Source organism: Trachurus japonicus, chromosome 7 (assembly GCF_045865225.1).
Source record: "Trachurus japonicus isolate A0001 chromosome 7, Traja_1.0".
NCBI classification, from domain to species: domain Eukaryota; kingdom Metazoa; phylum Chordata; class Actinopteri; order Carangiformes; family Carangidae; genus Trachurus; species Trachurus japonicus.
This window is the reverse complement of record NC_140913.1, coordinates 18,697,280-18,715,108: the sequence shown is the minus strand read 5'-3', so window position 1 is coordinate 18,715,108 and position 17,829 is coordinate 18,697,280. Positions and strand designations below refer to the sequence as shown.

The 17,829-nt window shown below is 42.0% G+C and overlaps 1 protein-coding gene across 3 annotated transcripts; it reads right to left on the bottom strand.

The window, feature by feature from the left end:
• Positions 1-180: 180 nt before the first annotated feature.
• On the bottom strand, positions 181-16,085 carry ahcyl1 (adenosylhomocysteinase-like 1). Of its 3 annotated transcripts, none has more exons than XM_085781817.1 (17): positions 15,547-16,085; positions 7,296-7,410; positions 6,885-7,028; positions 6,011-6,111; positions 5,813-5,915; positions 5,578-5,672; positions 5,318-5,424; positions 4,258-4,374; positions 4,068-4,131; positions 3,843-3,931; positions 3,607-3,677; positions 3,222-3,316; positions 2,610-2,708; positions 2,185-2,253; positions 1,955-2,033; positions 1,598-1,718; positions 181-1,489 (listed from the first exon to the last, which is right to left on the bottom strand). In XM_085781817.1, the coding sequence occupies exons 1-17, from the start codon at positions 15,736-15,738 to the stop codon at positions 1,483-1,485; spliced, it is 1,668 nt and encodes a 555-aa protein (XP_085637943.1). In that variant the 5' UTR covers positions 15,739-16,085; the 3' UTR covers positions 181-1,482. The 3 variants fall into 3 exon arrangements, with proteins under 3 accessions (XP_085637943.1, XP_085637945.1, XP_085637944.1); XM_085781819.1 differs by lacking the exon at positions 15,547-16,085 and adding an exon at positions 10,241-10,495; XM_085781818.1 differs by lacking the exon at positions 181-1,489 and having other exon boundaries at positions 1,594-1,718; positions 15,547-16,057.
• Positions 16,086-17,829: the final 1,744 nt, after the last annotated feature.

The window sequence follows — 17,829 nt, the reverse complement described above, 5'->3', positions numbered from 1 at the left end:
AGTGACTCAACTGTTAATTTTAGCAACTAATGCAGCTGGCCTGGTGCGAGAGAGCCTGAATATTCGAGAGTGAGACAGTAGTTTGACACTCGGCCGGCAGGGCTGACGATGAGGGAACACAATGTGGAGAATGTAGCAGTAAGGCTCCTTCAGGGAGACGTGTTGAAGTGTGAGAGTAACTTTTCTCTGTTAAAAGGACTTTGTTTTATTGCTGATTTAATGCATTCTTTTAGATACATAGTATACACTTGTGCATTTTGATCAAATTAAGACATTGACAATAATATGGCAAAGGAAATTACTAGGATTTTTCACAAGATATAGCTCATTCAGTAGAGTTACACTTAATACAAGAAGCAGTGGAAGGAAGACATTAAATGTACCGCCGTAGATGTGATGTTACAAAAGAGGAATGTTCATTTAATTAAGGTCAGTGCTGACATTTGTTTGTTGTAAATGATTTAAAAAGGCACAATCATAGCATGGCCTTGAAGGTATTATACAGTCAAAATACTTTTCAGTGAGTGGGATCACCGCTGGAATTTGAGTGAGCAAATGGAAAGTTGTTATGAAGTGTAACAGAAGTTTATAGATGTTTTACTGGCTCCTTCGCCCCAACTTTTCTGACTTCCTTTTTTAGCAAGGGACTCAGCCTGTTATCTCTAACATTGATCTGTTATTAGCACATTAAACATCTCTTTGCTTCGCAGCTGTTGAGGAGAAGCTCTGGGTGATTCAAGATCAATTTACGGTGAGCGCTGAATGCCAACACCACAACTCATGAATTTAAATAGCTATCACTCAAAGACTACTATAATTTCATGGGGTTGTTCAACCACATCGGGTTGTATTTTTATATAACAAGTGGGCTATATATCAGTCACTATGCTTTGTTGTAATAAAAAAGGATGACTGGATGTTACCTTCTAGGACATGTATGCAGATACCATTCAGTTAGATCATTTTTACACATATAAAACGAAACATCTCTAAAACATTTACAATGTACATCGTAATACAGAGTTTGTTATGGTTCAACCTAAACTCTGGCTCATGGAATGTACTAATAAAATCTTAATGCCATTGACGGACAAAACATAAATGTTGTCTTCTGTTTCATTCTTACGACCATTGTTTGGCACGGTGCGTAAATAGGGTAAACTAACAAATCTAAAACTCTATAGTGATCTAGTAAAATAAGCAGGAGCAACTAAACAAGAACGTACACATGAAAGCATGCAAGCAAGCTCTGTTTTTTAACACATGACGAGACATGTAAAATTGTTAGTTGGTTATACATTATATGTTTCCTACATGTCTTATTTATCATATTTAACACCATGTCTGAAGTGCTGTTAATAAGTTACATTCAGCATAAGTAAAATAATTCCTCCGTTTTGTAGCAATTTAGAAAATAAAATAGATTTCTCTGTTCATCCGAGGGCCACCGTGTTTCGCAGATCACACAATCAGACTCTTCCATTAATACCTGTGAACAAAACAAAGTGTTATTGAACACATGTAGAATTATCATACATTATGCGAATGGTAAGCATAAAAGAGAAAAGTTAAAGAAGCGCACCAGTACATTACTTACCTGTAATAATTGGGTTTGAAGGGGCCGTTCTTGTTGAGGCCCATGTATTTGGCCTGCTCATCAGACAGCTCTGTCAGGTGGGCATCAAAGTTTGGTAGGTGCAAACTGGCCACATACTCATCTGGCAGGAAAAGACAGATTGAAATCCATATTTTCTAGATGGAAATGTGCTCCACCTTACAGTTCAACATGTTTGCTTTGCTCTATGGTGTAGTTTTATGGTCAAGTCACAGGGTGGCATCAATGAGCAACATATGGGTGAACTGATACAGCCTCTTCCCAAGTAATTTCTGTCATCATGTAGCCTACGCACTAAAGTTAAAGAGTAGTTTCTGTATAAATAGTGTCGGCTCTTACCCATCTTCTTGGGAAGGAGATACACATCCTGTTTATAACGTCCCTCTGGAGCATTGAACAACTCGATCAGAGCCAGGGCCTACAAATATCACAGACCACACACTCACTGTAAGACTCATAAAGCTACCACAGGAAATTACAGTACATGTTACTACAGGACAGCAGGATGGTGGTGCTAAGAAAGACAGCTGTCCCTTCAGCATCTGTCGTAAAGTGACAAAACTACTGACCTGAGTTGTAGCAGTGATGGACAGCACAAACGTAGGCACAGTGGAACAGCTGAGGTTTAAGAGGCGACCCTGAGAAATTATAGAGTGCAAGTATGAACTGCACCATATGAAAACAACAGTTCAAAAGTTTAAGCATGACACGCTAAACCACCAAATTCACAGCGGCTGTTGGCTGAGACTTCTCTCCTACCCTGACCAAAAGAGGAATTCAATTCAATTTTCAGTACTTTATCTCTACGCTAGGTGACCCACAGTTTTTGTGGCAGCTTCCATAATAACATTACAATATTGAACATATCACATCCCAATATAATAAAACACCTCTGATTTAACAGCTAGATACTTTCAATGGCTGGTTTAAGACTACTGAGGTAAATCTAGTAATTCAAAGTTTTACATTTTAAAGTGTAGTGGTGGGACATTACCTCTGCCAGCAGGACAACCCTCTTTCCATCTGGCCAGATGATGTGGTCAACCTGAGAGCGAACCCTCTCCCAGGTCAGCTCAGGGCTGCGCAGACTCGCCTAAAGACATAAAAGACAATCAGTCTGAGATCAACAGGTAAAAGTTTCGAGGTGAGCAGGGTGACTGTGCAAATCTGGTCATTTATTTATTGACATGTCAGTGTAAAAAATGAAAGGTTAAACTTCAAGAGACAAGGACAAAGAACATAAATGTGCATAGCATGAATCATTCAGTCATGAGTCAGTCCAGTCCAGTTACTTAGAGGAAGCTTTCTGGATTTAAAGCCAGACAAGGTCAAATGAGGAACTGGACATGAGGCCATTTTTACTCAGTCTACTGGGACATATTTGGACTTCGAGAAGATGTATTTTTTTTTTAGAACAGCTGGAAATTTAGTTTCAAGGGTTGTATGTGTGAAGAGGAATGTCACATGACTTGTTTTTCTTCTGGGCTTTTATTGAGGCTTACACTCAACTACATCTCACTGTGTGTGCAGAGCTGGAAATGTAAATAAAAATTTCCCAGACATTTGTTCAAAACATACACACACACATGTTACATAGATGTATTACCACATCAATCTCAGTATTGGAATGTCCCATATTGCAGACAATGCAGCCATTCTTCATTCGGTCGAGCTGTTCTCTGGTAACAACGTTCTTGTTGCCTGTATTTATGGAAAAAGATAAACAAGTCACTGAACTGAGACTAAACCATATTTGCAGAGGGTGGGAAAATAAATACAACTTTTGTTTCTGCTGTAACTATGGATTTACAATTGTACAGAAGTGATAATGACTTGTGTGATTGTTGTCTAACAGACAGGCCAAAACAGCTTTTTAGCATTCAGATGAAAGACGCCAGCTGGGATATTGAAATGAAATGTGTATTTATGGGCTGGAAACACTGTGATCATCAAAGCAGAAGTAATAAATATGATTGCATGGGGCACAGTACCAGTGCACGTTATCACCACGTCCATCTGCCGGATGACCTCACTCAGCTTGACCACTCGGAAACCGTCCATGCTGTGTGGAAACACAAACAGAATTTTTTAGTGAGAGCAACTTGAAACAAACGATCAGATTCATTGTTCTGTTTGCAACACTGCTAATCTGATGCACAACACAGGGACAGAGGAGAGCACATTTAATGATGGAGCGGTGCTGACTGGTAATGGTTTAGTGACTCACCATGCCTGCAGGGCGCAGATGGGGTCAATCTCGGTGATGCACACAATGGCTCCCAGGGCTTTAAGAGCAGTGCAGCAGCCTTTCCCCACCTACAGACCACAGAAAAGTGCAGTAGATATAAACATAATTATACAATGTGTAAAAGACAATTGCTGCAGCAGTGAAAACCCAGTCATTCCATCTAAAGTGAGATGTTTTTTTTTTTTAAATCAAAGAACGATTCACCTCTCCATAACCACACACAACGACTTGTTTGCCTCCAAACATTATATCTGTGGTCCTCTTCAAGCTGGCAGACACAAGCAAAATAACACACTTTAACCCATCTTCATGCCTCAAATACAACAAATCTTCACACTACACAACAAGCAAGAGCAAACAATGGCTAGCTCTCTGGATGATCGATTCTCCTCACCCATCCAGGATAGATTCACGGCAGCAGTAAAGGTTGTCGAATTTCTGCTTGGTGACTGAGTCGTTGACATTCATGGCAGGGACGCACAGCTTGCCAGCCTTTGACAACTGGTACAATCTGAGAGGACACACAAGGAAAGACGTTTCAGGTACAATGTCCACACACAAACTGGATTGCAATCCTGTGTGACATTACACTTTCCGGAGCACATGGATAATTGATTCCACTGAGAGTTGTACGTGCACAGCTGCTGTTAGCCGTGGTCGAGCTCTGTCATGTTTCTCAAATAGGCTCCGGCCAAATCAGGCCAGTGACCTTTTCAATGTACAGAGTCAGCGTGTAATAATACTAATATAATCATATTATATAACTGCCTTGAGCGTGTTGAGAGGAAATTATGAAATGTGCTGCACTGATTGACAGAGGGGGAACAGCCATCACAAGGTCAGACGACATGACAGTGATGTGGATATATGGTATACAGTACAGCACATGTACATTGTAGTATGCATATTAACAAATGACAATGAAACACTGTACACCTTTGTTTATGTTATGGGCTTGCCTGCCTCTCAGCTTGGGGTTTGTTTGGTTTAGTTTAATGTCCTATTCCATACTTATGTTTATTAAACCTTTTCCTATTTTTATTAGTGTCTTTGTGTGGGTTTGAGGGTCAGTGGCGGACTGTTGTTATGCTGTTTGGGGCCAACAAAATGGGGGTGTAACAGTTTACAATGATCAATAGTTATTTTTTATTTTATATCCTTATATCCTTTATATCCTTAGTATCAGGCAGCACAAAATGAAGGAGTCTGATCAATACCAATAATTAAAAAAATTAAAAATTAAAAAAAAAATTGCAATAGTCTTCCTATTCATTGTCCACTATGGGCTGTTACAGCTGTTGGACAGATGTGAAAATGTTCAAATATCTTGCCAACAGTCAGCGCTTTATCAACAATTCACCTTTTACTCATTAACATTAAATACAGTCCCTGTGTGCTTATGAACAAAGACGTGACTAAAAGAGCCAGTTGCCAGAGAGGAAGTCTGGGCTAACCTGTGCACCCCAGTGACACTCTCCTCCACAATGCCTCGGACTTTCTTGAAGACACTGGGATACTTCTTGTACACCCAGTGGGTTAAGTCTCCACCATCATCCAGGATCTAAGAGAAAGAAATCAGCTGACAGCATGAAAAATAACCTTCACAATCAAAGCCCCGGGCTATAATAGCAGGGTAGAGCCCACGGATAGAGGTGACAGAGGGGAACAGATTAATGCTGCTGTTCAATTTATCATGGGATTGTCGGATCTGTACCATATTGGCCTGCCAGCCCTCAGTGTTGACACAGCGATCGATGCACCACCAGAAGTCATCCTCTGACTCACCCTTCCACGCAAACACAGGTACTCCTGCGGGAAGCAAAACACACACACACCTAATTTTTTGAAATCATACAAAACTTGATAATACTGCATAGTGATCTGCTCTTCTTGGTTCCACATTACAAGCTGTTTAAAAGCCACTGACCGCAGAGAGGAGAGGATCTCACCTGTTTCAGCAAGAGCAGCAGCCACCTCATTCTGAGTGGAGTAGATGTTACAGGCAGTCCAGCGACACTGGGCCCCGAGGGCTACCAGGGTTTCAATCAGGACCTAAAAGGGAAGCATGGAATAAACAATTACATGAACACGTAGCAGTGATAACGAACAGCAGGAGGATCTGCAGTGAACAGGACAGGAGGACGTACTGCAGTCTGTGCAGTGATGTGGGTGCAGCCAACGATCTTGGCCCCAGCTAGTGGTTTCTCCCCCTGGGCTCTCTTCCTTAAGGAGATCAGGGCAGACATGTCTGTGGAGGAGCAGAACGAGCACAAAGTGAGAGAGGCTGAAAGGACACGGAAGTCACGTTTTGTTTTGTTATAGACCAGAATGACAGACCCTTCTGAATACTAAAATAAGCCCTTTCTACAAGGTGAATGCGCGGTAAAAGGCTATAAAATGGAGCCTGATTGAACAACAACGCCAGCAACAGCTGTTGCTCTCCAGGTTTTAAGCCTGAAGAACACTTCACAAGCACTCACGCCTACTTATCACTCATGTGGGCAATGTACACAGCCAGAGAGACAGACGACATAACAGCGAATAAGCAAAAAAAACAAAATGCTCAAGATGAAAGAGGATGTATCAGAAGAAGAAAATTAGTAACCAGTGATGAATAGAGCAGAGAGAAAGAGCTCTGATCATGTTTCCAGTATAATATTGACACTGCCTCAGCCTTGGGTCATAAACGGTGAGATCAGGAGGAGAGGACCTTTATCAAATAGTGTCTAAGCAGCAGAACAGATGCCATGTGATACTTATCTGGGGACAAAGTCACAACAGGTAGCTCAAAGCTCTCTTTGTATAAATGGTTGATACAGCATGTTCACAACTGCCTCTCTGTGCAGGTATAAAGTGATGCCATAAGAGACCAAATGCTGCACATCCAGCCTCTAACTCGAACCCGCCGAGTTCAAAACGCAACGAGTGAATCATCAAAGGATCCATTTTCTGTTTCCGCAGTGGAAAATTGTTCCTCATCATCGAAACAGCGACAACGTGCCACTGAGGTCACAGACGTACCTTGTTCTGCAATCTCTATTTCTCGGCGGCCAAATTCAGCCTGCTTGATGTTCTTCACGCAGAAGTCGCTGCTGCCGTGGGTGTTGACCTGGGCTTTGTCCCGCGGGGAAGTTTCATCATCGGAGCTGTCGGTGTAGGACGCAGCTGGGGAAACGACAACACAAAGGGTCACTATTGTGGAAAAGGTTTCAAAAGAGCCAATTATGAAATATATACTTGAAATCCATTGTGTGGAAGATGGAGCTTGTGTGTGTGTATTTCCTGTAAACTCTACTGTACTTGTGTGCATATATTTAGTATATGGTAAATGCTTGTAGAAAAATAGAAATGATTATAATGATGCGCGAGTACACACTTCAGCTCTTATATATAAAGTATATACAGGGAGAAGTAGTTTTAGGTGTGCAGTACCTGAGCTGTAGCTGTCTGTGGAGGACTGGGAGATGGAGCGAGAGAGAGAGCGGCGGCCTGCCTTGGTCGGGTACTTAGTGAATTCCTGTTTGTCCTCTGCGTTTGCAAACTGGATCTGCAGGAAATCGGGACAAAATGGTGCATAGTATAAACCCAGGCTGAAAAATAGGCAAACTATGACATGATAAATTCAGGGGAGGGAGAAACAAATGGAAACATCATCATCACACATAAACAGTGATGCACTCCCAGTTATACAGTGTAGGCAATATACGGACACTCTCCTGTTATATATTTGAGCTCTTTTTGCTATTTCGGCCACTAAAAGTGTCCTTTCAAAGGTAAATCACCTGAGCCTGTTACAGTAACTCACAGGTGGATCAAGAGAAGGGGGGCTGATGCCTATTTTTAGATGCACTCTGCTGCGCTATGATTTATGCTTTGTTCAAATACAGAGGCTTCAGTTGTTGGTGTGGTTCATCGTGTCAAACTAACCCTTCAAAGGGCCTAAGATCAAAGACCTGGGAACACATAAAGTGGACCAGCACACAGCTAGCCTGGCTTTTTTCTGGACAAAACAGTCCCCACTGGACAGTTTGTGGGGTTACAAACAGACTTTGATCCACATTTCTTTTAAAACTTGTATCATTCAGCTACTAAATAAAAGCCGGTGCCTGGTGTGAGTTTGGCTTTATTTAGGCCTTGGCAGGCTACAATTAGACTGAAGATCTGACAAATCCACTGAGTGTCAATTTAACACCCTGAAACTGTAACAATCTGGCAAGACCGGTAGTAGACAAGAGTCAGCCCGTCAACATTAGACACAGCAGGAGACATAACCCACAGGCCCTTTAGTAATCTGGGTCAGTTAGGATATAGTGGAGAGCAGTCTACTTATAAAGAATCTGATGATTATATACATTTAGACAGAAACAAGCGCGTTCTGAATGCAGAAACTATTCACAGTATCTTTGCATACGTAGAAGCCCAGGTGGATGAAGCTCTAGGTGCTGTTTTACTTACACCAGGTCCTGTGAATTAATGGGACTGTAGAAAAAACAGCTGTTTCTGGACATGACCACAGAGAACCACTTTATTCAGCATTTTACCGAAATAGGACATCTGCAGGTGGAGATCAGGTCTGAACTCTGTGATGACCACTATGAAATGATCTGTGCATCACCCTGACTGACATTGCCAACAGATCCACCGCTGTCAGTTCAGCAACAGATTGAAGCGCTAATATAAAATCAAGGCTAAAAACACATGGTACCTCTATGGTGCAAAAAGCCTGATGGGGTGCTGCACAGGGATCTGGCCACTCTCTCACTTGGCCTTTCCAAGAAAACCTGCAGGCGGCTCGGTGGCTTAGCGGCAAGTGTGTTGGCTCAAGTCCAAGCTCGCCACTTGATGTTGTGTCTCGTTGTGTAATGTCACAACATTGTAAAACGTCAAGCAGTCGAGAGTCGTGGACTTTCAACACGTTTCTTTTTAATGCAGGCAGGCCTTCACCCAACTTTCTTTCTTGAACAATGTCTTCCTACGTTCCCTTATCTTTTCATTTGCTCCTTGCTGTGGCTGCTAAGTGATATTGTTGCAGAGTTAGTTTTTGTAATATGCATGTTTTGGCAGTTCACATGAGTTGACTAGTGCCGTTCTCAGGGGTAAAGGCTCCTTACTGTCCTGTGCTTTTACGTCTACGTTGGTTTGTTCGCTTCCTTAAACACTCACGACGCCATCCTCCCTGATCTTCATTCATTGTCTCGCCGCTGTAGGATTTCCTCCGTCTCTTATTTTACATGTCCATAGAATGTGTTTGGACTACAAACTAATGTGCAGGCCGGCAGAGTTGACACAACACACAGATGATAAATCCGGGAAAACATGAATGCCAGACTCACAACAGCGGCTTGAGTAACATTTGAGTGTGATGTGCACTGCATGTACCGATGTCAGCCAGGACCCACATGTCTAAGATTAAGACGCTGAAGAGCAATGACAGGACATTAAACCGATGCTGTTGTTATTTACACTGTCACACGTGATGCTGCTATGAGGATATGTTTCTGAGTGTGAGATCACAGCTGAGTGAAAGTGGTATGCACGTTACCTGGCATTTACCACACAAATGTTAGTGGAAGCTGAAACTGATTTACGATCAGAAAGTATGATTATAACCTGAACACATCTGGACTTCTCCTTCTTCTCGTTGGTTAAAATTACCGCTATGACTTTGGGCCATTCAAACATAAAGAACCGACGGATAAAACGCTGACAGAACTGACTTTGTTTTTCACTGTTTATATCTTGACTCCAACCTTCCCTGGGCAGTGACACCTGGGCTTCAACAATCTACTGTGTCTGTAAAGAGAAACTCAAGAAGCTTGTGAGACAGTGTGAACTGGTGAGATCTCTGCATGTCTCCGCTTTCACAATTTAGAGTGCACTCTATCTCACACACTTGAAAAAATACCAGTAGTAGTTTTAAGTTTACTTTGCATCAGTTTGGACACCTGAGGATTCAGTGGAGGTTTTTGCACAACGCCTTGAATTTCTGCACCGTTCTTCCTTGCTTCTTTGACAGAAAAGTCAGGGTCAGTTTAAGGAAAACAAGAGGTTAATCTAATTAATAATGAATTGCACAGTGTTACTTAGGACGGCATTAGGTTTCCGCTACTCTTGCACAATGAACTATCACAATCAGGTGAGCTGTGTGAGTAAACTTGACCACTGGAGGAAAAGAGCTGTACTTCGACCTGAATTTACAGGAGTTTACAGGTAAGAAAATAACATATCTATGTGGACTTTGTAAGAAAGAGCTCACTCTACACAAGTGCAAAAAGAAGACAGAAAAGTTGTAACATGCCCAAGGTAACTCCAGCACATCTGTGTGGGTTATCCACTATCTTTGATGATTTCCTGGTGATGCATTAGAGGCAACTCACCCTCTCTCTCCCGTGCCCATGTTTGTGTGCCATGGCTGCCTGATCTCTCCAGTTTTCCAGCCTACTTCCCTGTGCCTGTATGTCCTCTGTGTGATGGTACTAGGTGTCCCTGATGCTATTATCCCAGAACACTCCCAGGCAGAGCCGGGGGGAGGTTCCCACCTATTATTCTGATTTCTAATGGCCAACCTGGAGAGAGAGAAAGAGAGAGAGAGGAGGCCTGGAGAGAAAAGGGAGGTTGACTCCAACTGAGCCTCTCTCTCTCTCTCTCTCTCTCTCCCATTCACTCTCTCATTTTCCCTGGTTCTGCCCTTGACGACCAGCTGCTTAAGTTAGTAGGTTATATTATATGGCAGCTTTTTTTAAATGCTGAGAGAGCAAATACAGGGACAAATTGCAGGGACTAAAAAATGTTGGCATGTATAAACACAAACAAGAAAAAAATACAGAGAAAACACACAGAACGCCCTGGCTTCAGCTTCTACTTTCAGTGTGCATCCCTGATTCAGACTACTAAATAAAGGGGGATTGACAGGCAGGAATTAAACCCTGTTTGCGTTAGCCTGCTGCTGCTGCTGCTGCATCAATAAGCGGTCCATCCAGTCCCATCTTATGGCTAAAAATACTCTTTCCCTTCTAGATAGCAGGCCAGGTCACAGACTTAAGCTGTGGTGCGGCCGTGAGCCGGCGGTGTAAAGGGTTCAGTGTAGGCCTGGCATAAGGCAACACCAACTACTTAGCCAGACACCACTAATGCTCTACAGTGCCATCTAACTGAAAAGCCATTCAGACCCTATGATTCAGACAGTCTAATCCACGCAGATCTTTGTGTGGTGATTACTCACAGTAGTCACGTTCAACAAGTCAAAGACAGACAGTCTGAAATATCATTGTGAAGTTACACTGTGCTATAACAGTTAAAGTAACGCTCAAGACAAAAAGCACAGTTGTTCTATAATCACTGCACTTCCTTTGGTCTGCAAAGGCAACTACTTACATCAACACATGCATGACGGATTACACCGTGTTGTGCAAAAAAACATACGGCGAGTTAATCCTTCCTCCAGAACTATGTGACCTTTAGCTCCCTAAAGCTATAAATTGTGCTCATTGTCACATACTCCAGTCGTCATGTTCTACTTCATAGAACATGAAAATCAAGGTGATGCAAAACCATTCTTCATAAACAAACACATGGGAATGAGACACTGGTATTTACAATATCAACACTGATATCATTTTGTCGCCAAGGCTGCAAAATGAGAAGGTAAATATGAAGAGAGGCAGAATTGTGATAACAAATAATGTAGTGTAACTGGTTTTTAAATACAGGCACAGCTGAGAACACAGCTAGAAAATTATGAGACTAGTCAGTACCGATGTGCTATATTTCTCAGCCTATGGCGACTTTACCCCCAATGTTAATATAGGTCACACTGTGGGGCAAAAACAGTGCTTCACTTGTGTAGACGGTGGCAGACTTACAGTTTTCATGAACATTATAAAGAAACAGACCAGAAACTATTTCTAGACAAAGCTGGTTTGATTTAAAAGTTCCATATTTCACACTTCAGTGGTTTATTTGATGTTTTGATGCACAAGAGTCTCCCAACAGATACAAATACTCATTACAGCTATCACCCTCCTTAATGCGGGGAAAAGGAGGTAGTCACGCAGTCACTTTGTTTTGCACTTATTGTATTATGGTTATGTCCATGTATTTTTAGATTTTGATCTATTGTTGTTTTATCTATTTCTTGTTGATTTTTATAGTGGCTTGTTGCTTTTTACCTGCCATCATTGTTGTAGTGCCGTGCTCTTTGTCTCTTTGTCTTTCCATCTCCTTGTTGCCTGTCATGTATTTTAAATGTTGAAGCAGTTGCTGCAAAAACACTTGCCCGTTTCGGGACAATAAAGGAATTTACTTACAAGAAGACACATTTATATGTGTGTTATTTAAGTACCAAAAAAAATCTAAATACAGTTTTACATATCCACTCTCATGCTTCTTTTAGGAGCTCTAGCAAGAACAGAACATTTTATGTCTCAGAGTCTCTCTTCCAGTTAGCTCACTGTTTTCTGAGTGACGCACACTCAGATCACAAATAATTTATAATGAGACTCATTGGTAAATAATTGCAAATGCTAATGGTCAGTCAGCACTGAAATGGGTCAAACAGACGGAGGAGACTGAATTAAAATGCTCCTGTAGTTCAGAAAATGTAAACTTTAGCCATTAGTCTCTGATATTTCTGTGCCTCCTGACCTCCAAAAACGGCTTTCTTCTGTGTTGTGGCTTACTAGCTGTGACAGAATGACCTCTTACTATTGTATTGTCAATAAAGTTAAAACAACTTTTAAAGAAGTTGGATGGTGGGTCTATGATTGTCCTTTGGGTCCTGACTGTATTATTGTGACATCACAAAATTAAGGAAGCCCTGACAGTTTGTTTTAAGACACAGTTGCTGCTTGGAGCTTCTTTATATTGAGAGACATGGGAAAGTGCGTCCATACAATATGGGAACTTTAAAGGAGTGTAAAAGTGAAAATGTGTCATTTACCTGTTGCACATGTTGGTTTTGTGTTCTTTACATCTTTAAATTATTCTTAGCTCATCAGTCTATGCAGAAAATGTGACAATCTTGATGAATATTAGTCCAGTGTATGTGATGCCATCAGCATTTAATTCTCTTTAACTTTCACCTCTGAGTCTCTCTCAAGATTTGTTTCTTGATCATTCACCAATCGGTATGTCTCTATGATGTAATTTAAACTTACCAGGTGGGATTTTTTTTTTAAATCTGTATTTGACCTTCATGAAACACCATAATGCCATAATGTTGGCAGACAAACAAGACGAGATAAAGCTGAAAATGAGCTACGAATCCTTTTGAGACTGTGTGAAACTGTCCACAAGGATCAGATAAAACATGACGATGCATGAGCAGACTCATGGTCTCATCCTCAGGGGGGCGTATTGTGTAACTGCTGAGAGGAGGCAGAGTCGTGGTGTGCTTTGACTCACCCACACACACACACACACACACACACGTACACATTCCCTCATAGTTCATTTAATTTGTAACATTGATTGTTAGAGCTCACTGCACCTTTCAGCTGATTAGGTGACAATGCGGAGGCCTAGTAAGTTCAACACGACGTCCAACTCTTCATTTTCCTGTGTGATCATTTTAATTAGATTTTCCACTCATTTGCGGCACTTGTTTTACTCATTTTCCTCGTGCTAACTAGTGGCTCGGTTTGACACAGGGCTCTCACATTTATTCATAACATACTGCTTTGTTTTCAAGAGCACTGCGCTCAGCTCTACCATCCAATATGTTTTCAATCAGGCTCCCTGAGGCGGCTAACAGTCCACACATTATTGCCTTGTCAGACAGGGGGTCTGAGCTAATACTCTGAAGTCTGTGAACCCCGCTGCTGGGAAAACAGGTGTTTTCATTATTCTCATTATTATGTCCAGCTCTTATGGTCAAAAAAAACTTTAATGTTTAGTCATCTATGATTTTTTTAGGCTTATGTTGACTAGTTAATTTAATAGTGATGGTATAAATGATTATGTTTACATTTTAGACAGAGGGAAAAGAAGTGAAACAGACAGAAGGTATATGAGCATATCGATTTATACCATCTTTAGCAAATATTTAGTTTAGTGTCTTTAACCTTCGATGATCTCTGGCGGTCTGTTTGGGATTGACCGTCTCCCTCAGACACTGCACTTTCCCAACATTAAGCTTTAGTTTTCCTGAGATTTTTCCAGTGCCGCGATGCTTTTGGCTGATTTCTACTATGCAATCACGTTAATCTGAACACCAGCTGGCCAACATGTCAGAGCGTAACAGAGGTGTGATGCTGCTCACCATCTCGACCGAAACCGAAAAACATCACAAGTACAAAGATGCCACAAACATCTCAGATTATGTAACGACGAGGCAAAAGAAAAGGCAACGACATCGTGATCAACATCAAACGTAGTTGATGCTGTGATACACTGACATTGTGAAACTGCTATCGTGTAATAAATATAGCGATAAGGTTTGTACAGCTGACCTCAGTGGAAATACAATATGTTTTACCCACAGAGGGCATCAGTAAAGAAGCACAGGTGTCACAAGTCAAAGGTCACCTTGAGGCCACGACCTTAAAAAAAAAAAAACATTCACAGAGAATTTCATCACCACCTCTGTGACAAAAATGCATCCACCTTCAGCTTATGGATCAATAAACCTGAAGCTCAGCACAAAGGAGACTAACCCAAAAAAAAGAGGAGTTTTTCCTATCAAGATCTGAGCAGGTGAGCTCAGATGAGAGACATAAGGGAGCCCTCAGCTCGGTCTGTTTCATGTTTACCCACTGCCTGCCTTGTGCCAGCTGTTACACATGGCGGTGGATCTGTAATGATATGAGCAGCCACCTCAGGGGAGTCTTTCAGTGTGATGATTGTTCTGTGCCATTGTATAACAGCCAAGAAATGTGAGGCCTTTTTTCTCACGGGTGCACCTCCAGCTACAGTTTTATATACTCTTTCTTTCTGATGATGTGTAATATCATATCACAACATGGGGATGAGTTAACTTGTTACAGACATGATTCATGTTTACAGGTTTAGACTTGACCCTACACCTAAACCCAAACCTTCAGAGAGACCCCACAGCTCAGCACACAGACCCACTGCCCAAGCTCACGTATGTCAGCTCGTGTATTTCTCCACTTTGCAGAGGGTTTAAGAGCTCAGCTTGGCTTTTGGTTGTTTCTCGCCTGCAGGATGTTGGCATGACAGTGAGGTTTAAATAAACAGGAAGGCTCCGTGAAGGCAGACTAACTATTTTCTGATAGTTATGGAGGCTCCTCTTTTAATTACATGCTGTTACCTCGGTAATAATAGGCTATAGAAAGAGAGTATGATTAGACTGAATACAACAGAGCTGCTTCTTTAGCTCACAGTCTGAATGTTTGATGATTTCCCACTTAGCAGCTTTGGCCTGGGATGGAGTACCACACACACACACAGTGATGATGGCTCTGTAACATTCACTGCAGTATCACATCCGACAGCGCAGCACAGCCCGATTAACCTCTCTGCTTTTAACTTTGGCCTGGAAATTACAAATGAGGATGTTACATGAGCACAGGAGCGCGCACAACTCCATGACCTATGTTGTAGCTATTCACTGCAATGCGCACCAGCCTGGATTTATATCCTCCTCACACGTGCCTGCCCACGGCTCACACACACACAAACACACACACACACACGCACACGGGGGCATCGGGTTGTCCTTTACCTTCTTGACGGATTTGAGAGTGGGGACTGCGGTGAAGGCAGCGGACGGCATCTCCCCGACGTTCATGTTCACATCGCTGCTGTTTTTGCTCACAGTCATCGCGGAGTATTTCTCCGCTACGTTCTCCGTCTCTTTCACATATTTGGTGGCTTGTTTCACCTCCGCCTTGCTGTCCACACCCGAGTCGGTCATCGCATCCAGGTGATACCGATAGCCTACTGTTCCCGGAGAGAAAATAAATAAATGAACAAACAAATAAATAAATAAATAAATAAATAAAGAGAAAGCCGGTTACGAGTGGAGTTGAGACCAGCTCTGTCTGCCTCTTCTCTCCGTGTGGTTTAATTAAAATACTCGAGCCGACGCTGAAGCGCTCTCTGTCGGCCTCGGTGTGGAGCGATAAGCCGTCGCCTCCAGCAGGATGATGATGAGCTCCGGTCTGTATCCCAGCTACTTTGTCCGACAGCGGCTCTGACACTTGTTTCAGTCCCGCAGCTCCGCTGTCATCCACAGGCGAGGCTGAAGTCAGCTCCTCATTCGACGCCGTTCCGCTTAAGGAAGCAGCTAAGGGGGAAAACAAAGTTAAGGGACACTTAACTTTAAGTGCTGAGCGACCAACGTTGGACCAGGTCCAGGTGAAAAAATACTTTTGTTTAGACTGGTCAAGTCTGGACCGGATTATCCAGGAGAAGTCAGAGACTGTTAAAGACACAGTCGTTTTAATCCACAAAGGACATTTAAATCACAAACAGCCTCACACATCACTGACTGACTGACTGACTGACTGACTGACTGACTGACTGACTGACTGACTGACTGACTGACTGACTGTGTGTGTGTGTTTCACTTGTCCCAATTGTTGATATCCTAATACAAATGCAATTAAATGACTGTAGCCTATGCAGTTCAGTGTTCCATCTTTATACTTGAATAATTTTTGTTTTGGCTGCTTAGAAATACAACCAAATAGCCTAGTTGTGATCTATAAATGAGAAATATATATATATATATACAGGCCACAATAACAATAAAGGCCACAATAACAATAAAGGAAATCTTAATCTTAAAATGACATTAGCAGACTCTGTGAGGTTGTTAGAGTGAAGGTAAAGAGTGTGGAAAAATGAATTTACCATTGATAAAGATGTTTTGGATGGTTGTTTGATTGTTTTGGGGGATCTCACCTACTGTAGGCTAAAAAATAGCATTGTCATTTCTCACATTTTTTTCTTTTCACAGCTCAGCTTCTCTTGGATAGTTCAGATTAGTCCAGATATGACCAGTCTAATTAGACCTAGACCTGGTCCAATTTGGTTCTGGTGAAAAGTAGTGAAATCTCCATTTGTTACATTCAAGTTTTGTTACATTCAACATACAAGTGCTATTAAGTTCTCACTGATGTGTTTATTTCAGACAGTGCTGAGACTTTATCCATACTGTCTGACAGGCTTCCACGTCAGTAGGCCTAAGAGGAGTTAAATAAAAATGAATAAATAAATATGATTGGATCTGTGGCTCACATAGCCTACTGGAAGTTAAGTTTCCTTTAACTTTCCCCTTAACTGCAGAATCGGAAGCGACGAATCAGAAGCGAACTTCAGCGTCGCCATTATGCACTGACAGTAACATCTGAAGGGGAGGGGGCGGTTTGTTGACGCTGTCACCTGAACAAGTGGGCAGTAGCCTATGTAGGCACTCATCATCCGGCCAGCGCCGGTGCAGAACCAGGGACCAGGGGAAAGTAACGACTGATGCTGATTACTCGTTACTGGGATAAAAATAAAAATAAAAAAAATAAAATAAAAGTAATCACTCCATATTTTACCCTTTCCTTCTCTTTTGCTGGCACAACCCGAGTTAGATGTTCCCACGGGTCCCTCGGGTGCTGCCCCCTGCTCATAGGAGGCAGAGTGTAAGTCCCGCCTCCTTCGCTGTGATTGGCTGATCGAGGTACGGACGTAACAATCTCCTGAGTCTGATTGGCAGAGCTTGCTTGGGACAGTGTTTGAGAGGTCTCCTTGAGGGCAGGGAACTGTTTTTGTCCTGAATCTGAAAGAAATTTAATTACAAGAAAAGAACATAACACTGATAAACTCAAACAAACACAAATGAAAAGTATCTAATTATAGGATCCTGATCCTCCTAATTATGAGAAACAATCAGTCATCTTCGCTCACTGTTTGTCTGAGATCTACAACATTAGATTGTAGATTGTGAGCTCAAATGTGAAGTCTTTCCTTTTGTGAATTAAGTTTTTGTACAGTTTGTTGAAAATCTTCATAT

What these genes read in the sequence shown, in the direction of transcription:
- ahcyl1 (XM_085781817.1), bottom strand. Translation starts at nt 15,738, where the DNA reads ATGACCGACTCGGGTGTGGACAGCAAGGCGGAGGTGAAACAAGCCACC. An exon ending in CGTGAATCTATCCTGGATGG is followed by an intron (nt 4,132 to 4,257) that starts GTGAGGAGAATC and finishes TGTGTCTGCCAG; the next exon opens with CTTGAAGAGGACCACAGATA. An exon ending in CCATCACTGCTACAACTCAG is followed by an intron (nt 2,034 to 2,184) that starts GTCAGTAGTTTT and finishes TGATATTTGTAG; the next exon opens with GCCCTGGCTCTGATCGAGTT.